Source organism: Microtus oregoni, unplaced genomic scaffold, assembly GCF_018167655.1.
Source record: "Microtus oregoni isolate MIOR12 unplaced genomic scaffold, Mior012 000058F_ref0000040, whole genome shotgun sequence".
Taxonomy (NCBI): domain Eukaryota; kingdom Metazoa; phylum Chordata; class Mammalia; order Rodentia; family Cricetidae; genus Microtus; species Microtus oregoni.
In genome coordinates, this window is record NW_024543834.1 from 1,255,790 (window position 1) to 1,278,668 (window position 22,879).

At 43.7% G+C, this 22,879-nt stretch overlaps 1 protein-coding gene across 2 annotated transcripts in view; it reads right to left on the reverse strand.

The window, feature by feature from the left end:
- Positions 1-22,879, reverse strand: part of LOC121438894 (nucleolar protein 10-like) — an 84,874-nt gene that overhangs the window by 8,550 nt on the left and 53,445 nt on the right. For both annotated transcript variants that reach the window (XM_041639384.1, XM_041639385.1), the window contains 6 exons: positions 20,372-20,498; positions 17,231-17,310; positions 16,950-17,048; positions 15,280-15,369; positions 6,938-7,114; positions 6,152-6,399 (listed from right to left, as the gene is read on the reverse strand). In XM_041639384.1, coding sequence (XP_041495318.1) covers positions 6,152-6,399; positions 6,938-7,114; positions 15,280-15,369; positions 16,950-17,048; positions 17,231-17,310; positions 20,372-20,498 — 821 coding nt within the window. The remainder of the gene's footprint in view (positions 1-6,151; positions 6,400-6,937; positions 7,115-15,279; positions 15,370-16,949; positions 17,049-17,230; positions 17,311-20,371; positions 20,499-22,879) is intronic.

Genomic DNA, 22,879 nt, shown 5'->3' on the forward strand with positions numbered 1-22,879 from the left:
AAGGTGCGGACAACCTAAAGATACACACCAAGAGGAAAGACTACAGAAACAGCCACACACCCATCCTAAAGATTGCTATGCAGCCGCAAGGTAGACTTATGATACAAGCAAAATCTCCAAGATTAACTGTTAAAAGAACCAGCTAAGCAATATGACTGACGTGACCTGTGCATGCTGAAGGAGGAAGCTGCTACTCATAAGAACAAGGAAGTAGGCTGTGTGCCACCTGGTAGGTGCACTCTTTGGAGTTACAGTTCATGCTCATGTATGACATGTGCTTTCACACTGTCCTTAAAGTATGGAACTAATGTTAAAATTAGATTTCTAAAGCTGGACCTTGTAGAACATGTCTGGAAGAATTCCAGCACACAGGAATTTCTTTTTCTGAGAAAAAGAAAAGAATTTGATACTCTAAATGTTCCATTTGTGGTCAGCTCTCCTTCACTGTCAGTGGGGGAAGCTGGCCACAGAGGGACAGTGAGGCCACCACGACAAGATCACTAAGATCTACTGAACTACCTATTGCCGACGAGGTCCTCAAAGGCAGGAACTACTTTGGAAATCTGTGAATTTCCAGAACCTACCCAAGAGTACCAATTCAAAGACAAACACTTTTACATGGTGGACCAGAAGAGTACGGTACACCCAGCATTTACTTAAGGACTCCATTTGGCTTCTGTTCCTCCCCGTCATGTCCTGCAGGTCTCCACTGCCCCACACACCCAAGAGAGCCTATGTTCCTATACCCCACTGAGGCCAGCAAGCATGGTTCACATCTTTCTACTCTCTCAGCTCCGAGGAGGCATGCACACCTGCCCTTGTGAGCTAGTATCTTGACTTGGCCCTGCCCCACCGCTACCTGCTTCCTTACTAAACCCACTGTCAATCAACTACCTTCTTTCACTGCTATTACCCACTTCCTGAGGTTGAGTTTTCCTGCCTGTAACATACACCCTCTCAAGCCTAAAAGACTGTCCCCATCAAGCTACTGACTGTGACACCTTTCACTGCCAGAAGTCTTGGATCAACTAGCCTGTTTAAAATACGTTTCTGACCTGCTCAGCATTCCTCAGTCCATCCAGACCCAGAAAGTCTCCATCTGCCCACTGAACGCCACCAAGAGGACAGACTCTGTAGAGTTCATATGCTGAGAACCCAGCTCCACACTTGTAGTGTTACATCTGCACCACTTCACAGGGAACATGCAGCATGCTGGCCACTTCAATGCTACCCTCGACTGTTTCGTTCTGCATTTGGAGTCAAGTCAGTTGCCAGTGCTGTAGTTGGTGTCCATCTCGCCCACTGTCAATGGTCTTTTAGGTAATAACCTGGCTCTGAGCCGGTCAGCTCCTCTTGCCTTGCAGCTTAGGCTCAATTTCTCCTGAGATCTGACTGACTGAGTGGTTCCTCTGGAGTCCAGACTCTCCCACACCACTGTTCTAGAGCTGAGGTATTGTGCTGTGGGTTTCTAGATAGGGACTCCTACACGTCTATGATTTGACTCTACCACAAAGGTGCAGTATTGTTATTATGCAAGTGTTCATGTTATTGAGGGAGAGACTGTGATAGATTTGCTATTAATCTCAGCTGGACAGTGCTCTATGGCTTTCCATGGACCTGGCGGGACCTGTCCCTACCCCACTGAGTGCTCAGCTTTCAAAAGACCAGTTCCAACATGACTCTCACAAAGACTTTCTTGAATTTTCCCTAATTAAGCCCTCTCTTTCTTCTGTCCCTCTCCCACACCTCTCTGACTCAGAGGATATCTGCTAGGATAAGAGCAACACAGGCATGTGTCCTTCCTTCCTGTCCTCAGGGTCTAGGAGGGTCTTAGCTCACACCAGGCACTCCTGGATGTTTGATGAATGGATGGTGGGTGGGGAACTTGATAAGTGGGTGAACAACTCACAAATACATTTAGCAACATGCAAGGCATGAAAATCTGTGTTGATAGACACATGCATTTATCTAAACCCTGCTTACTACTGACTGCATTTACTTTCTTTCACAATGATTTTCAAGCTGGGTGAGTCCAAGTGAATAGTTAAACAGGACACATCCCATGCTGACTGCCTTGCGGTGACTCACGCAGCAAACATAAGGAGTCACTTCAGCTCTCTGAAGGATAATGGCTCAATGCTTAAATAATATTAAGATCTGCAAAGTCAGGATTTGCTACAATAATCCAGTCAAGACTAGCATTCAATAAGCTGCTTTTGCCAATGCTAGCACACTCTAGTGGATTAGTTCCTTAAGTAGCAGGACTTTTCAGGCTTATGGAAGCAAGGTAACTTCCCCAGTTCTTTTCAAAGTGAATGTTTAACTCACTAAAAGTGTTTTACTACAGAGGGTTCATTCAGCTATTGCTTATTTATCTTAAAAAAATTAGTTCACGCCAGGCGGTAGTGGCACACGCCTTTAATCCCAGCACTCGGGAGGCAGAGGCAGGCGGATCTCTGGGAGTTCGAGGCCAGTCTGGTCTACAAGAGCTAGTTCTGGGCAGACACCAAAGCTACAGAGAAACCCTGTCTCGAAAAAACCAAAAAAAAAAAAAAATTAGCTCACTATACTTCATTTATTTTGTGTGCAGAGAGGGAGCATATGTGGCAGCCAAACACCTTAGAGTAGCCAGTTTCTTCGTTCCACTATGTGAGATGTGGAATCGAATTCATGTCATCAGCAAGTTCTTTACCACAGAACCACCTCGCCAGATCTACTGTTTATTCTTTTTTTTTTTAAGATTAATTTATTTATTATGTAGACAGTGTTCTGGCATGTAAGCCCACACATCAGAAGAGGGCACCAAATCTTGTTATAGGTGGTTGTGAGCCACCATGTGGTTGCTTAGAATTGAACTCAGGACCTCTGGAAGAACAATCAGTGCTCTTAACCTCTGAGCCATCTCTCCAGCCCCATTCTTAAATTTAAAAAAAAAAAAATGATGTGTGTAATCTTCATGAGTGTGCTCTGTGTGGGGATATCCAGAGGGGCCAGAAGAGGGACTCAGATTTCCCAGAGCTGGAGTTACAAGTGGTTGTGAGCCTCTGATGTCAGTGCTGGAAATGAACTCAGGTCCTCTAAAAGAAGCAAGCGCTCTCAATCACAGAGCCATTTCTCCAGCTCCACTAAATAAGAACTTAAAAAATCCTTTAAAAATTAAATAAATGCATTTTATGTGTTTGATTGTTTCACATACATTGCCACGTGCAGACCTGGTTCTGTAGTGGTCAGAAGATAACATCAGATCCCTGGAACTGGCATTTCAGACGGTTCTGAACTACCATGCTGGTGCTGGGAACTGGGCCCCATCTATTGCAAAAACAACATGTTGCTCTGAGCCATCTCTTCAGCCCCTAAATATAAATTTTTATCCTGTTTGTTTTTTACATTAATATCCAGTTCCAGCCCACAGGAAGAAATGTCAGTGAGCTTAGTCACACCCTTACCCCCAAGTGTGGCCTAATTCCAATGGTTTCCCTGAAAACAACCACTCCAGTTTCCTAACAGTGGTTACCAGGGAAATGAGTTTTTTTTGAGTATTCTCTGAAGGGGTAACTGACAGTCAGCCCTGGGCCAAGTACCAGGTGAGAGCACGTGAAGAAGACAAACACATTGGAAAATCTAACAAAGACATGCACATGCAGCCTGCAGAAGCTTCCATGCAGTCTGTCCCAACACAAGGCCTAAGAGTGACATCTGGACAAAGCAAGATAGGATGCACCGGCCCTGCAAAGTGGCTCAGCACTTCTCAAAGGCTAAGCAGAGAACAGCAATATGACTGCAATTCCACTTATAAGTAACCAAAAATGTAGTCTAGCCTGGGCTATGGAGGAGAACCCAAGCCAGCTTGGGCTCTCTGTAGAGTGAGACTCTGTCTCTAAAACACCAAACCAAACAAACAGCAGTCGCTCAAAACAAAACTCTATGATGTATGTGTGTGCGAACATGTGCACGCACACTTACTTGCACAGGCATGCGTAGTATCACTAGCTTCTTTATTCCATAACACACCTTTGACTAATTAGAACAAGACATATGTGCTTCTAGATTCTAAGTGGTAGGAGCCACTCACCATTTGCAGTTCCAGGCGTGTGTTAGATGAGTGGTTGATGCACGAAAATGAGAAAGGCATGCCAGAACCCCAGAAGCAGCACTGGGTGCTGGGGAACCTCAAGGGATAGGACATGGTGCTGGCTCTACCTGACTACCCTGGCTCCTCTTTGGCCTCATAGCTGCTCCCAAGGGTATCCCAGCTCTTTCCTCAGGACACCTCAAGGACCACTTAGAGTGCCTAACCGTTATCTCAATGCTCTACAGTGATGTTTTGTGTTTTAATAAATAAAGCTTGCCTGAAGATCAGAGTGGAAAGCTAGTCACACTAGTCAGTCATACAGCCAGGCAGTAGTGGCACACACCTGCAATCCCAGCAGCCACACGAGTTAGCCATAGGGGCTGGGTGGTGGTGGTGCACGCCTTTAATCCCAGTAACAGAGAGGAATATAAAGCAGGATGAGACAGGAACTCGCTCTCTTTTCAGTCTGAAGATTTCAGAAAGAGAAGAGTTCTCTAGCGGCTTGGCTGCTTTGCTTCTCTGGTCTTACAGCTTGAACCCCAATATCTGTCTCTGGGTTTTATATTCAAGCTACAATGCTTTGCTTACAGAGCCTCAAACAGAAGAATCATCACTTGCTACTTGACAACTGAAAATAGTCCAAAACAATACAACTTTCTGAGGGTTGATATTTTTCCATTATGGTCAATATTTATGACATAAAACTATCTAAGCTGTGTAAGGTGGACAGCCTGGGAGCATCAAGCATCTTCCCATTGTTGCACAGCCTTGACAAGCAACAGCATCTTCCCACACTGAAACTCTGAACCCACTGAACACAAACTCCCATCCTCTCTCACAAGCCCTGGCAGTCACCTCTCTGTCTCTGCATCTTTCTATTCAGTTGCAAAGGGCTTAAAGTTCTAGCAAATTTCTGAGTAAATTTCCAATAATCAGGTAACTGCGATAGGGTAAAATGACCAAGACCCTTACATGTGTTAGGTATATTTGCCTATGTGTGTATGTAAATGCACACATACATGTACGCACATGTTATGCAGAGACTGGTAGCTAAAGGTGAGTACCTTCAATCACTCTCCACTTTACTTTTTAAGATTAATTAATTAATAAATTATTCGAGACAAGGTCTCTCCATATAGACTTGGCTATCCTGGAACTTACTATGAGCCCAGGTTAGCCTTGAATTTGTAACCCTCCTGCCTCTGCCTCCTTTAATCCCAACAGGAATTAAAGGTGTACACCATTATACCTGGCTTCCACTTTATCTTTATGAGACATGATCTCTTACTGAATTTGGGTGTGCAGATACAGGTAGACTGACTGGCCAAGCCCCAGGGATCAGTCTGTTCCCAGGCATTCTTTTGCGTGGGAACTGGGAATCAAATTCAGACCCTCACATTGGAACAGTGAATACTTTACCAATGAGAATCCCCCAGCCCTTGATCAAGGTGCTAAAAATAATTTCTGGCCGGATGGTGGTGGTGCATGCCTTTAATCCCAGCACTTGGGAGGCAGCTGGATCTGTGGATTTGAGGCCAGCTTGGTTTACAGAGAGTTCCAGGACAGCCAATGCTACACAGAGGAATTGTCAAAAACAAAACAAAACAAAACAAACAACAAAACAAATTTCTGTTAGCCTATCATTCCAGGACCCAAAAGCAAGTGGAGACAGGAGAATGGCAAGTTTGAGGCCATCCTGGGCTTCATTACAAAACTGTCTCAAAGCAAACTAATAAAACATTACTTTTGTTAAGTAGCCTCTGCTACTACTGTCTGACCTCCAGGGCATGGAACAAGGCAATTGACTATAGGTTGGGGAGCCCAGTGGAAAACACAGGGATTAAGAGTGTGGTATTTGAAGGTTAAAAGTGTTCTTACATATGTAATATATGAAAACTCCAAAAAGTGGTTTAACAGGCAGATAGGGCCCAGTGGCTTTACCAGTGAGTTTCTTGCCAGGGTTAGGGTGCGGGCTCCCCACACTGTCCTCTGGTACCCACCCCCTAGAGAGGACAGGTGCCATCTCTGGGGTGGTGCACAAGGAGGGGAACACGGCTGGTACTCCACGGCAGTACTCACTTCATCAGCTTCTGCTTGGTGGCAGACTCCCTGAAGCTTCTGAACTCCTCTCCCGCTTTGATCTCATAGAACTGGGGCTTCAGGACTGTCTGCTGGTCCTCCCTCAGCTGCTCCTGCCGCTTCACTCTCTCCTCCTGCTGCAGGAGTCTGCGCTGCTTCCTGACTTCCTCTACCCAGGCCTTTTCATCATCTGAACTCTCCGAACTTTCTGCATCGCTCGGCCTTCCTTCCGGTTCTTCCTCCTCTTCCTGAAATTAAAAACAGCATGAAGAGCTCTTCCCCCAGCCAAACACGGCTCATCAGAGGCAGCGGCCCATTAGAGTCCATGGCAGCTGCTCCACAGCACATTAGAAGAAATGCCTTTAATTAATAAGACAGACTCCAGGGTGAATGTCAAGCAATTAGCAAGCAACTAATTACCTCTTATGTACAATCAAAGGCTTTGTAATTCACAGAAAACTGCAGGTCATAGAAACAGTTAACATACAATATCTGTCTTTGTGAAATGTCATGTGAGGTTCTTAGATTTTGTGTAAACACCGAATCATGTAAGTACATATGACGTGAGAGTAGAAGTGCACCTGTCTAGTGGAACAAAGGGACTAACAGGGGAAGGGGGTCAGGAAGAGAAGGCGGAGGTATGGGGGATTGTAGTCTTGTAGTCGATGTAGACTTGCAGCCCAGGTGTCCTGTGTGACACAGCAGCTTGTACAGGGCGGAACTAACGGTCTCTAGGACAGGCAGACAGCAAGAAGCCACCCCAGCTAAGTGATGGGCGTGCTTTACGTTCTCAGCTTGAAGCTCTTGCTGCTCCGACATCCGCAGCTGCTTCTTCCTCTTCTCACTGATCCTCGAGACAAGTGGGTTGAGAAGCCGGAACTCCTCACTCTCTTCATCCACCTGGAAGTCGGGGTTCTCAAACATAACTTTGAATCGATCGTCTGTGAGGATATTCGGGAGGCTCTGCAGGAGAGACAGGACCAGTTTAAGTGGGTGCCTGAGTGAGCTCTCATCAGAAAGCGGCTGTACAACACTTCTCCATTATAAACCAACCAGCCACATGAGACTACTAACATTATCAAATGTCCAAATTTTCTTTAGAACTGGTTTTCAGAACTTCCTAATTGATTCTAGGTTTTACTTCCCACCAACGAAACAAATTCTATTGATATACTTAGCACTTGATTGGTAATTCCTGGGCATCACACAGAGTGATCAAAGGATGAATCTTTTCAGCTAATTTTATGCTTACTATAGAGGGAAGAAGATTCTTCAGTTGATATTTCTAGTGCAAAGCAAACACAAACAACCCAACATTTCTCAAGGAAATACACAATGATATGGTTTTTAAAGCACAGCTACCATATTAAACTAAAATAAGGAAGCTTCCCAACCTCACGTTCCACAACAGAAGGAGTTTGAGTTCTCGGTGTGGATGTGCAGGAAGAGCTGGCATAGCAGTTTACTGACTTCGCCTAAGTTACCTGGAAGCTGGGACACTTCCATGCAGTCTAAGGAAAAGTTCATTAGTTTCCCTCCTTGGACCATGACTTAGTCTTACAGGACACAGAACTATCACTACATAATAAAGCTTTGCCTGTTTAGGTTCATTTGCATAGCTCAGAGCTGACATTAAATTCCTTTTTATTTGTAGCATTTTAAATAGCAAGCTTCCTAACATGTACAATAAATATATGACACAGATGATAGGCTGTGCTCATGTCACATATGATGGTATTCTCACACTCATGGCCTGGAAGCTGGAGGGGAACAGTCACCCAGGGACGATTATACATCATCAGAGTGACAGCCTAGAACAGAGCTGAGACAGGCCAGCTTCCTGTGATGGCTCTCGCTTGACAGAACAGACTTTATTTTACCGGCTAATGCTCCACCTCTGAACTAAGTTCTGAATGCTGCATTTGTGTGGCAGAGCTACATAAAAACATGGCAAATCACAAGACATGGGGGAGTATGGACCATTTATTACTTATACGAAACTCTGAATTGATAAGCTATTAACTAAAATTCCAAGAGACACTAAGTTCAAAAGTCTTCCTTGAGTAAACATCATTTCTAAAATAGATCAAGGAAAGAAAAGCTCCAGTTCCTGAACCCAACTTCAAAGGGGAGAAAAAAAACCACAATGTGTTTGCTACAAGGCACCATAGAAAAAGCATGCGGATGTATGAAGGATGCTCAGAGGTTATGAAGGATATAAAGATGTAAGAAGGATGTACAGATGTATGAAGGACGTGGAGATGTATGAAGGACGAGGAGATGTAAGAAGGATGTACAGATGTATGAAGGACGTGGAGATGTATGAAGGACGTGGAGATGTATGAAGGATGTACAGATGTATGAAGGACGTGGAGATGTATGAAGGACGTGGAGATGTATGAAGGACGTGTAGATGTATGAAGGATGTACAGATGTATGAAGGACGTGGAGATGTATGAAGGATGTACAGGTGTATGAAGGATGTACAGATGTATGAAGGACGTGGAGATGTATGAAGGACGTGGAGATGTATGAAGGATGTACAGATGTATGAAGGACGTGGAGATGTATGAAGGACGTGGAGATGTATGAAGGATGTACAGATGTATGAAGGACGTGGAGATGTATGAAGGACGTGGAGATGTATGAAGGACGTGGAGATGTATGAAGGACGTGGAGATGTATGAAGGATGTACAGATGTATGAAGGACGTGGAGATGTATGAAGGACGTGGAGATGTATGAAGGATGTACAGATGTATGAAGGACGTGGAGATGTATGAAGGATGTACAGATGTATGAAGGACGTGGAGATGTATGAAGGATGTACAGGTGTATGAAGGATGTACAGATGTATGAAGGACGTGGAGATGTATGAAGGATGTACAGATGTATGAAGGATGTACAGATGTATGAAGGACGTGGAGATGTATGAAGGACGTGGAGATGTATGAAGGATGTACAGATGTATGAAGGACGTGGAGATGTATGAAGGACGTGGAGATGTATGAAGGACGTGGAGATGTATGAAGGATGTACAGATGTATGAAGGACGTGGAGATGTATGAAGGACGTGGAGATGTATGAAGGACGTGGAGATGTATGAAGGACGTGGAGATGTATGAAGGACGTGGAGATGTATGAAGGATGTACAGATGTATGAAGGACGTGGAGATGTATGAAGGATGTACAGATGTATGAAGGACGTGGAGATGTATGAAGGATGTACAGATGTATGAAGGATGTACAGATGTATGAAGGACGTGGAGATGTATGAAGGACGTGGAGATGTATGAAGGACGTGGAGATGCATGAAGGATGTACAGATGCATGAAGGATGTGAGATATATTTCTACAGAACTGAAAGGTAGTTGGAGGAGATGAATTAAGAATTAAACAAGGGGCTGGAAACAGCTCTTAGCTGTCAAGCCTGAGTGGGCAAACCACTGGGAAGAACGAGTTTGGAGCCATCATTAGGGCATCAGGATAAATGGTGTGGACCAGCACAAAGTGCAAGAAATATGTTCATTAAAGACTGAGTATGGCACAGCTATCATCCACATTCCGAATATACCATTAGGTATCTTGGGAGCAATAACTCACAAAAGGACACAGGAGATAGGAGGGGACACCAGGTAAATTTTAGAGTCACCTGTAAATATGGGAAAGATGGTACTGGTGATTTACCAATATTTCAGGTCAATAGCTATGTGCCCAACTTTAGGTCAAAAAAAAAAGGAAAAAATTTAATACCTTGCTGTATTTACTAGTTATTATATTTAAAATAACAGACTGGCAGGGCGGTGGTGGTGCATGCCTTTAATCCCAGCACTCGGGAGGCAGAGGCAGGTGGATCTCTGTGAGGTCGAGGCCAGCCTGGTCTACAAGAGCTAGTGCCAGGACAGGCTCCAAAGCTACAGAGAAACCCTGTCTCGAAAAACTAAAAATAAAATAAAATAAAATAACAGACTGTTAAATAGTACATGTTGCTGGTATTTTAAAGATTTTCCCCCTTAATTTACAACAAATAAATTATTCTGCCTAAAGACAAATGTACTTTAGATGAATGATTATAAAATAAAAACTCCTTTGCCCAGCTGTATTTCCCTCGGGTATTTTTGCTTGTCTAAATGCTTGTTTTCACATCTGACTTAAAAGAAAAAAAATACGACAGAAACGTGCGCTTACACACCTCACACAGGCGCGCGTGCGCGCGCACACACACACACACACACACGCACTCACACTCAACACTTGCGTTAGTATTTGGTGGAAACCATATGAAAGCGGTGTTTAGTTCAGAGAATCACATTTGTGGATCTGAGCAGACACTTGCTATTACCTTGTCCCAATATAGAAACATACTTAGAACACTGGCTCTTTAGCCCCACCTCTAGCCGAGAGAAGAGGGGCGGGGTCTAGTGAGATGGGCAGCATTGTGAGAGAGGGAAGAGTGTGGGAACAGGAGAGGAAATGAGGCAGCATGCCAGGTGGAGGTGCTCTCCCAGGCTGCAGGTGACACCAGGGCCTCCTTTCCCTTCCAGCAGCAGCAGCAGAGCTGCTGATGTGGGTCTCTACCAAACACCTCAGCTTGTCCCCACCTCTGTATTTTCCTGCAGCTCTCTAGTTCCCCACCCCAACTATGAACATATAACCAAGACCATGGCAGAAAATAACAATTCCTCCCTCCCCCACCAAGAGAATTTCCCCAACACTAAAGACCTAGGTTTCTAGGCTGAGTGGCTCAGCAAGCAGTCAGCAATCTATCTGGGCCAGACTACAAGCTGGAAGTGCATCCCAGTGAGGCATGTTGGCCATGAGCGCATTGCTAGGATATGGCCCCTCCTGTCTCAGGGGTAACCCCTCTAGGCAATGGCTGGGAGAGCACAAGAACCTGCATTTTGTATTTACGCTCATGACTCCTTACTGGGCACTCATCTGGAGACCGGGAAGCATTTAGGTGGAAATTGCATTCCTTCAGAAACCCAGGGTTCTTCCAATTCTTTGTCCAGCATAGAAGAGGACATGAAACAGCACAGGAACCCCAAGATTTGAAGGTCACATGCCCAAAAGTCTTAGAAGCAAGTGTTTCAGGAACGCACAGACACATCTGATCCACAGAGACTCTTGCCACAAGGTCCAGACTTGTGCTACACAGAATGATTGCTAACTCCTGGGGAAATCAAAGTCATGCGAAGTGACTCGGCTACAAACAGCACTTACATAGTTTCAACACTCTGAAAGCCCAATTCTGACTTAACCGAAGTTACTGCCAGCTTCAGTGGGAAAGAAAAAGTCAAGAGCCAGCATGAAAGGCAACAGCAGAATTTTGTACTAAAATAATGAGCTACAAAGGCGGAAGTATTACTGTGGGAGCCCCAGAGACACACAAACAAGGCAGGAGGAGAAGACGAGGTCTGATAGACAACCCTCCCACAGGCCCTACAGCAACATCTAGCTTTAAGTGTTCATATTACTGTAATTTAAGAGAAACACAAACATTGTAATTGACAACTAAACAAACTTTAAGTGATAAAATTCTAATGTTAAAACTATCTGATATAACCCAGTATGTTTGCACATAATTATATTTTGTCCCAAAAGCAATGAATTATCACTTTAATATAAAGCCTTAAGGGTGCTTACTGAGTCCTGAGGCTAAGACACCCCTCCTGTGGTGTTCTAGCCCCGCACACAGCCTCTCTCAAACACAGAACCCAGGAACAATGCGCTCACACACACTGCAGCCGCAGAGGGAGGTTGGTATGTAGAAGATGATGCTGTGGGAAAAATGGCCCTACTCACTTGGACCCTTAAAAGTCAAATGGGCACGGGCCTATACGTCTCCAAGCTGCTTGCGCATTTGGGGAGCTCAATGTGTGTTTGTTGAAAGGGAATCATAATTACACCAGCAAGTTCTAAGTTCCAGCGGCATCCAGCTCATACTTGCTGACACTACACGGTAGGTCACTCGCTTCCCGCTCAGCATCAACTGACTATAGGGTAAACAGCCTACTAGACCCGATTACATTATCAGTGGGAGCAGGAACTGGGAGCAGCCAGGACAGAGGTCACTTTCTGTCAGGAGGCAGCGGTGCTCTGAAGGCGCTGGAGAGTCGCACTCACAGGAGACTGATGGTGCTCAGTAACCTGTAACTCTTCCAAGCATTCTCTACTGACGGGCTGGGGGGGGGGGGGGTGGTGGTGGTAGGAATTCTTCTCTTAATTTGTGAGCAATCTGGTTTGAATCTCAAACCATTAGATGACAAATTAAATATTTGTGTCTAAGAAAAGATTTTTAGACCATATGTTATGCCTGCATTTCAATAATAAGACTGAACACTGATCATGGAGTCTGATTTAAGTCAATAAAAAGTAAATTTGGGCCCATTTTACTAGCAGAGCTTCCTTCCTAGCAGAATTTGGTGGTCAGTGACGTAGCTTTAAAGACAGAACCAGCTATAAGGAGCCAGGAGGAGACAGTGCAGGTGACAGAAGAAGATCACCTTTTCCTAAGCTTCACCCTCTCTGAATCAGCACAAATAGTACAAGCCCAATATGAGACCCTAAGATAGCGTCTGAAGAGCACGCATGCTGTCCTGGCTGTAAAGCATAGGAGAGGTGTGAGCAAGAGTCAACGCTGAGGGAACACATGGAAAAGACTGACTTGGAAGTGACTTCTAGAACATCTACTCATAGGGAGCCTGCAGATTAAGTTAAACAACACTGGGCCCCCAACAACAGGATTCAAATTTCAGTGACCTCTCAAATTACTCCACTGTGGTAGCATGAAGTGTGAACTTCCACAAACTCCCACTCCTATGTGAATATGAGCCAGGCTCAAGACCAGGGGCCATCATGTGCTTCTGTCAATCCTTTCAGAGATGGGCCTCATGGTCACCAGTTTACACAGCCCAGGAGCATACGGTGTGGTCACTCCCGCTTACATCCCAAGGCTAAACTCACTTCACAGAGTCGCTAATTAACAGGGAGGAAAAGATGAAGATGTAGCAGACAGAGGGGAGGTACCAAGCAGAGCTGGGAGAGGAAAAGGGACACTGCCACTGGCTAGGAATTTAGATGCAACTGAGGAAAGTCTAATCAACGAGCCCCAGGCACCAGCGAGACATTGTCTAAAAAACAGTGTGGACTGCGCCTGAGGAATGCACGAAGGTTCAGTGCATTAACACACACACACAAAGACCCTGTCCCTACACTGTCTCCCAGGGGGATGAGCAGACTTCTGCATTTTTATCATCACAGGCTCTGCTGTATACCATGATGTTTAAAACAGCAAAACTGAATTTAGTCCAAGTACCCCATAACACCATTGTGACGAGGGCTCTGAGCACAAAGTATATCTCAATCTACAATCTAAATTAGTTCCACTCTCTTCTAGGAGCTTCAGGTCAGGAAAGTACAATGACCACTCCACGGGGCTTGTAAATGACATTGTGGAGCTGAAAAGGTCATAGGCTAATTGTCCTCAGGCTCGGCCAACAAGATCAATGTGACACTCAGGGACAGAACACCAGCAGAGCAGGACGCCACACATTTCCACCCTGTTACACGCATGGTCACACACACTGGTGTACATTAGGGAGGTGTATAGCTACAGCACAAATGTAAATTTGAGTAAGCTTAAGTCATTGTTCAGTATTGGTTGATTATTCATGTAATGGAAACAGAAACATGAAACCATCTATGTATTTTACCTTAAAAGAGCTCCCTAAGATTTAAATAATTTACCTAAAGATGTACTAGGCCAGGAAAGGCTGCTGGGAGAGGCTGAGGGAGAGAAGGCGGCAGATGGTACAGCGCGAGTGAACTCCCACAGAACCACAGCACTGAGATGTCCCTACCTGTCCTTACACGGTACAGGTAACAGTGAAGATGAAGGGACATCTAAGTCACAACCAGTGCACAAGACAATTACGAAGAAGAGCCTGGGTTCTGAGGAAGGCAGAAAAACCAGAGAGCACAGCAGGGCTCACGCACCTGTAGCTTACATTCAGCTGCCTGGTTGGAGAGCAGAGACAAAGAAAGAATAAGTAACCAGACAGGAAGCCCCCCGGAAGCCCCAAAGCTCTGCCCACAGCCACAAGGTCAGGTCCTTTACTCCACCATCCAGGTCCTGCATGCCCTCTCTGGGGCGGGAGTGGGACAGGAGAGGAACTAGGACCCCAGAGTCTTAGAAATTTGGAAAAAGAGGCACACCTCCCCACCTTGGCACAACATTAAGGCTGTGCTTACTTTTATGATTTTTCTGGCTGGTCCCTGTCTACTATCACCCCAGAAAAGGCAGGCAGGTAGCAGCACATGACTTCCTATAATGCCAAGTCAAAAACAAAAAAAGCACTTTTGTCTAGAATTAAAAAACTCTTGACCCAGAAAATTCTACAAAACCATGTAGATCATGAGGTTCAAATTTGCATCCTCATTTTAGAGCCCCTGCGAAACTGCCTAGGCCATCATGGGGTGCACATCCGAAATATGTCACCTTAAAGAAGTCACGTGTACCTGCTCCCCAACATGATAGCGGAGCAGTGAGGGGCGCCCTGGCTACAATGTGCATGGACACAGGGTTGAAGCTCCCTAGAGTGCTGGGTTCAGAGAGCAATGCTGACACAGCACTTCTGCTGGGGTGTCCATCACTGCCCACACCTTGGGTCAGAGACCCTCCCCACTGAGGGCCCTGAGACAACAACAAAACCCCAGTCAGAATAGAAACAAGCAACAGCTATTTAGAAACAAAAGATTAAGTAAATTAGAACACAGAATATGTAGCCATTTAAAATACAGAGAACTTTCAACAATGTGGGAAACTAGCATTGCTATCTTCTAGAACCAGGGTAAGATTTCAGCATACATGGTACTCCTGATAATAAGGCATGCCACTTTAAAAAGACTGAGGAAATCTGCCCAATACTAAGGTTTTCCATGTACGAAGATCACAGGGTGCAGCTTTCAACTTGACATCCGCCACCCCCATTTTCCAAACTTTCCACGCTAAGCACATTTTCTCTCAAAAGCAAGGGTAGGGGAACCCCAACAATAAAAAGATATACATTATTACCCATTAAATACAAAGCAACTTACTCATGTTTTCTCTGCCTTAGGACATCTTACCTTTACTTTCTTTTTCAGTGTAGACTTCTGTTTCTCCTCCTCCTCTTCAATTAATTTAAGCGCCAGTTCTTTATTAACTTTGGGCAGTTTCTGGTAAAGAGGGAACAGATGCACTGAGATAAACACATGCAACACTAAATACTAGCAGTTCTGTGAGCATGTGAGCGAACAATGATGGTGCACTCTTATTTCTTACTTTATCATCCCACAGTAGGAAAGAATGACAGAAGAATAGCAGCAGGTGGGCCAAATGGTACAGAACCGTGAGCGGCCTGCTACTGGGAGCATGCTCTCTCCAGCTCATTGGGAAGCTAGCCATGGAGTCTGGATCCGTTGGAATTGCAGACACCTGCCCTGCCCTCTGTCGTAGTTGTGGGAACCTCTGAAAAGTTCACTGCATTGCTCCTTGCTCCCTAAAGGTTGAATTCTCTTTTTTTGTTTTTGTTTAGTTTTTTCGAGACAGGGTTTTTCTGTAGCTTTGAAGCCTATCCTGGAACCAGCGCTTGTAGACCAGGCTGGCCTCGAACTCACAGAGCCTGCCTCTGCCTCCTGAGTGCTGTAAAGGTTGAATTCTTAATGAAAATTCTAGATGGGATCTTGAGGACTCTCAGATAAGCGATGAGCTACCCACTGTCCCCTTCCACATCATGTTCCATTTAATGTACTAAGTAAAATACAACTCTGGCAGGTACACACCTCCTCTGCTAAAACATACACACACTTGTAATCTCTCTCTGCTATTATAAATTCTGAACAACTGTGGATAATAGAACAAGTATTTTGTTACTGAGAGTGAGTGTATGAATATTTTAAACCAATGTTCAGTTGTAAGTATTTTATCGCTCAGTGATTTGAGTCAATGGACAGGATGCCAAAGAGCCAGGAAAGCAGGAACAGGCAGACTGGAAGCTCCTCCCTGTCTGCACATGGTCTGGCTGGAAGCACCCAATAGCAGTTCTTTGCCATGAGAACAACAGGTAGCCCCAGCAGCAGAGGTAGAAACCACCCTGAAGCCCCTTCTTAGGAGTCTGGGTCCTCCTCACTAGACCACATCTTTCTTAATGCCTGGACCTAAAGTGGTAGGTGCTTCCCGCAGTTAGCACCTCTCTTACCCCAACCTCAGTGTTTCTGCCTTTCTGGGGCTCTAATGTCTGGTGGACAAAGTTATGCATATTCTAAATCCTCCCCATCAATACAATAGATGCTGCTGGTTTCCTGACTCTGTATTGGACATGCCAGGATACAGAGAACCTGAGAACCAAGCAGGTGTTCTTAGTGCATTGAGAACAGTTGCTGTAGATAACTGCCCAGTGTCTTAGCCTTTGGTTAAGATCATGTACATGTTATTCCCCAAACACCTGACCACCTTCCCACATAACAAAGTACACCAAGAAAGCAAAAGAAGATGGCTCAGAGGTTAAGAGCACTGGCTGCTCTTCCAGAGGTCCTGAGTTCAATTCCCAGCAACCACATGGTGGCTCACAGCCATCTGTAATGACATCTGGTGTCCTCTTCTGGCATGTGGGCAGACAGAACACTATATAAATAATAAAAATAAATAAATCTTAAAAAAAAAAAGATGTGAACTAAAAGATGGAGAACCATGGACATGATGGCAGACTTCTTAACGATTTTCCTCTGGCAAGCTCAATGCTGAGCAGAATTTTTACCTTTAATTGGACTCTCTGTGCGCGTGTTTCTTCTATCTTCTGCCGAATTTTATCTTTCCTATATTCTTCATAAGCAAATGGATTTACCATCAATTTTACCTTTTCAGAACAAAAGAATGAAATTAAAGAGAATTAATAGAGTAGCATTTATGTCCCACGACTACTGTACCAAGAAAATGGATCCCTCACAGAGCAGAAATATGCTTTATGAAGGCTTAAATAAGGCAGAAGCAGCTATAGATGGTTTAACATCACCTGAAATACCTAGAGCCCTTATTTACCTTGTGGTAGAGTCTGATATCCATGAAAAATCCATGCATATAAGCCCGGAGGAAAGGGGATCCGATGAGATGTGTGAGCCCTGCAAGTTCACCAGAAGAGGGAAGAACTTTATGAAGCTGTCAGTAAAATGTAAGCTTTTCTTCCTTTCTTTATAATCTTTCTTTTTATTTTATGTGTATGGGTGCAAAACACCATTTATTTTATGTGTACGGACGAGTGTATGTCTGTGCACCATGTGGATGCAGTACCCACAGAGACCAGAGGTGGGTGTTGGATCCCCTGAGACTGGAGTTACAGAAAGTTGTGAGCAGTCGTGTGGGTGCTGAGACTTGAACCTGGAAGAGCAGTCAGTGTACTCTTAACTACTGAGTCATTAAACTTTAAGTTTTCCTTAAACACAATTTAATTATAATACAGTTTCCCTTTAGAGTAAAATATTTAAGGACTAAAACTGTATTAAAAAACTGTACTAATGCCATTCTCATTGTCTTAAATGTCTTAAGTGTAAAACTAATGGGAAAGGCTTGATGAACTACGACTATGGTAAAGAAAGTTCCTTATAATAGTGCTTCTTGGGTTTTGAAATAATTTGTTCATTTATTTACTGAAACAGGGTCTCTCTATGTAAAAGTGGCTATACCGTAACTCTCTATGTAGACCTGAATGGCCTCCAACTCAGAGTTCTACCTGCCTCTTCCTCCTGAGTGCTAGGACTAGAGGCAGGTGCCACCTGCAGGGCTAAACCAGCTTGATTTTAAAGCAGTATGTTGGGAATCTACAGTAGGCTGCCACATATATATACACATACACATACTGTTAAGTAGGAAAAGGAAAGCAGACCTGAAGCAGTATTGTCAATATTTCCAGAAACAAAGGGCACTGTCAAGGCCTGGTCTTCCCAAACACAAACAGCTGACAAACTTAACTCACATATGTATGACATTAAGACCCATGTTACTGGGCTGGGAGTATACGTCTGGAGGAGCATGTGTCTAGCATGCACAAGACTCTGAGTTCAATCACAAACTTCTCTAGCACCACTAGGCATGGACTACAGAGTACAGGACTACAATACAATCTCAGCACTGGGGAGGCAACCACAGGAAGGGGAAGGCTTTGAGGCCAGTCGAGGCTACAGATAGACTCTGTTCAAAGGTCTACATTATTCACACAAAGTTTCAGCATAGACTAAGGAGTTCACTATCAGTTGGTGTTCGGGAACCTTCTCTTACGTAGATTACACTTAGGATAGGAATAGAGAGAGGATCAAGTAAAGCAACTGCCATGAAAACTTGATGACCTGAGTTCGATCCCTGGAACCCACATAAAGGTAGGACAAAACCAACTCTATACAGCTGTCCTCTGTCCTCAACATGCATGCTGCAGAAACACACCATGTGTGAACGCAAAAGTGTAGTAATAAAACAATAAGAAATTTAGAACAGGAACACATTAAGGAAACACATAGAAACTCTGCTGTCAAAGAAATTAGTTCTGTTCAAAACATCTTTAGTTATGTTTATATGTGTCTGTACATGTGTGAGCGCAGGTGCTTGTATGATCCAGAAGAGGATGTTGGATCCTCTGGAGCTTGAGTGACATGCGGGTATAAGCTGCCTGATGTGAGTATGGGAACCCAACTCAGGTCCTCTGCAAGAGCAGTATGTGTTCATAACTGCTGAGCCATTTCTTCATTCCCTAGAAATTATTTAGGTACAAATTCTAGGTATGTGTATGTGTGTGTGTGAGAGAGAGAGACAGAGAGAACACACAAAAAACAAAACCATGGATGTTATGACATGGTTTATCTTCAAAAGAAACCATGTGTGATGCATGAAATACAGCTTGGTAGACTATCAAGTGACTTCCTTTCTTTTCTGCTTTGGTGGTGCTAAAGACTGAACCAAGAGGGGCCCTGTGCATGCTAGGCAAGCTCTGTACTGCTGAGACACAACTCTAGGGAGCTTTTTATTTTTATTCTGAGATAAGGTCTCACTGAGTATCCCTGGCAGGGTTGGAACTTGAAATCTTCCTGCTCCCGTCTCTCCAGGAGACTACAGGCATTTGCTATCACTATCGTTCTAAACAACACGTGACTCTGATTTCCATAATTCGACCTGAAAATCAGACTGGGAAAAACCATGTAGCAGTTTAAAGTAGTATGCATTTTGGAACAACGATGACAAAAGGCAAAATTAAATAGGGTGCTCTTTTATTGTAACTGTAAGAGTTAATCAGAAAATACTTCCTAGAGGTCAATATATTAATGAAATTATAAGGATGGATTTTTGCATTAGAGCCTTAAAAGAGATCCGTAATGACATGTAAAAACACACAACTTATGTATTTTCCTCATAGTATGTGGTCTGATTAATTACCCAAGTATAGATATATTTGCTAATGATATCGTGTGGAAGGCCTTTGGGGAATTAGGAATCTTGCTCTTTAGCAACTGATCTTACTATGGCTCTACCCAGTGAATGTGCCCAGTCAGACTGCAAAATCTAAACTTATCTTGATCCAAAATAGATCTCTTTGCAAACTGATTAAGTAAACTCGTCACTATAGTCACGGAAAGCTTTGAGTTCCTAATTTAAAAATCTAGACTCAAAAGCCTAAAACATTGGAGTGTCAAGTCAGTGCTCAGAAAGTTCTGACCTCTGGAGCACTTCAGATTTCGGTTGGAATGTTCAGTCTGCATGAAGAGTCTCTTCTATTGGAAGGCTTGAACCCTAAGCCTTGGATTAGGTTCTTCATGAATAGATTTAAAAAAGACCCAAGAACCACCTGTGTACAGTCTGCGAGACCTCAGAGTTACTGTGCTTCCATTTATCACATTCTCGAGGCCACGTTCCACTCACGGAGACCTGGGGAGCACCCACTCTCTGGACAGGTCATCAGTGTGCTGAAAGAAAGCCGCTCCCAGTGACGGCACAGGGAGTGTCGGCCAGCTGGACTTTCCTAAGCCTTTTTCTGAGTAGAGATTATAAATTTGATCATTTAGAACATTTTTGATATCTAATTTGGCAGAAATGGGACATTTGGAAAATCAGATAAAAATGGCTCAATCAATTCTAATGTTTAAAACTCCTAAAAGTGGAAACAAGACAATTTCAAAAATAATTTTTAGCACATTTTACCTAAATTTTCAAGGTCTTTCTTGGTGACGAATTTGTAGTCATCATACACTGTGCTCTCTGGATTCTCTTCTAACTCTTCTGTCAAGTTGTCCAGGAATGAACACCACCTGGGTGCAGGACCCAGAACCTGGGGGGAGTTATTGAAGGTCACTGTCAATCACAACACCTTAGAGCCAGGGTTCTTTAATCATAGCTGTGTTTGTTTCCTTCAGAATAAAGATAGCTACAATATATGTAAACATGGCAGAGAATATAGTGGGAAAAGAGTAAACAAAGTAGGAGAATTTAGGCTGGAAAGATTACACTGTTACATTAAACTATAAAAATACAGACAAGCAATTCAGATAGTTTCTTCCTTTACCCATCATGTGACTCACTGAAGAGAGCTAGACCTCTATAACACAGATTTAGCACCAGGATTTTACAAAAGCTTGTCGACCACAACAAACAAAAGTCTAAAGTAAGCATTACCCACTTTCAAGATTTTTCACTACTTGATAATTCTATCCTAATTTTATGTGGCCTATTTAAATATCATTAAAGTACTTAGCCAACCGAACAATGAGGATCTCAGTTTGATCCTCAGAACCCATGATCAAAAACAAACCCCAAAACTCAGGCACGTAGCACGTGCTTGCAAGCCCTGCACTGGGGAAATGGAGAAAGACAGACCCCTGGGGCTCACTAGTGAAGCCTAATAGTCCAAAAAAAAAAAAAAAAAAAAAAAAGATGGCGCTTGAAGATTTATATCTGAGATTGACCTCTGACCTTTACACATATGCACACAAGTGAGTATTCAACCCTCCCCACACATAAACACATACAAAATTGAATTCTAGACTATACCAATCAATGTATTATATTTTCAACAACGGTTGAGAGTGTAAGAGATTTTAAATGTTCTCATTAAAAAAACAAGCATGGTCCTAGCCAGTCTAAAATAAACCTTAGTACACCAAAAATACTGTATATAGTTAGTACCTACACTTTTATTTTCATACCCAGACTCCGTCAGGCCTGACCTAAAGTAAATAACCATTAGGCAGCCCAGGGAAAGGCTAGGAGCCCGGGCAGAGCTTACGGCAAGCTAATACAACATGATCCCACTCCTCCCTACAACACTGTGATTGCTGGGTAGTGTTTTAGTGCTGACAGTATCTCTCCCTGCACCAGGCTACACCCATTGAGATCAGTACTTAGTTCACGGGAAATGTGCTCATTCCCTGGGGATACTACAGACAAGTGAACCCAGAACCCAGGGTCAGCACTGTGGAACTTCCCTGACACCTATTTACTTCAGCAGTAATTATACAGGGGAAAAACCAGAACCATAATGGAAGCTATGAAATCAGGTTTTAACTTTTGGGGATGGTAGGAGGAAGAGGCAAAACAAAGGAGAACAGCTCTTATTAACACCCTTTTCAATTAAAGGCGGCACGTGGAGGGGGGGGCCCAATACACTATCATAGAGACTATGGGGCAAAGAACATGAAAACCAAGTTTAAGGAGCATAGAGGAACCTTACAGACCAGTTTCCCACTACTACAAATTTATACTATTTTAAATGATAAGTGAAATGGTTTGATTCCAAACACATATAAACCTTCAAGAAATGCAACACATTTGAAAATTCACAAAGGAGCTTGAGATCAATAGACACCTATACTCAACATTACAACACACAGAGTGCTTGAAATCAATAGACAACTATACTCAACATTACAACACACAGAGTGCTTGAGATCAACAGACACCTATACTCAACATTACAACACACAGAGAGCTTGAAATCAATAGACACCTATACTCAACATTACAACATACAGAGTGCTTGAAATCAATAAACACCTATACTCAACATTACAACACACAAAGAGCTTGAAATCAATGACACCTATACTCAACATTACAACATACAGAGTGCTTGCTTTTTGGCCATGATCCTTCTGAAGTTTAAACTTTAGAAGGATCATGGCCAAAAAGCAAGCACTCTGTATATAGAAAGTGTACACGTAAGTACACACACCACCCTCCTCCCCCAGCACACGTGTGCACACACCCTAGGCACATACAGCAATGAACCAAGTCCAAAGGTATCTGCAGGAATCTCAGCTGAAATAAACCCAGTGACGAGTTAGCTTCTCACAGGTCCTGGCAGAGCTCATAAGAGCTTCTACCCTCTCAAGCACAGGGCTCGTCCAGCAGCAGTGAATCCGAAGGAGCAAAGTGTTCCCAGCAGGCCTTTCTTCTTTTGGACAGGAGAGAAGGGCTCCACTGTCGCTATTCTATAACATAAGGTCCCGAGGCCCAAACCACAGAGACGTGAGCCCCTCATTGGTTTTCTTAATGCTGAATTCTTTAGTACCTAGGCCAGTCTCCCAAGCTGCAGGTGCTTGGCAAGTATGGGACAAAGTGCGTACGGGTTGTACACATGCAGGCTTTACAATTGAAAATGTCTGGCAAAACTATTTCCAAATGGTCTCTTTTTCTTATTCAGATGAAAACATT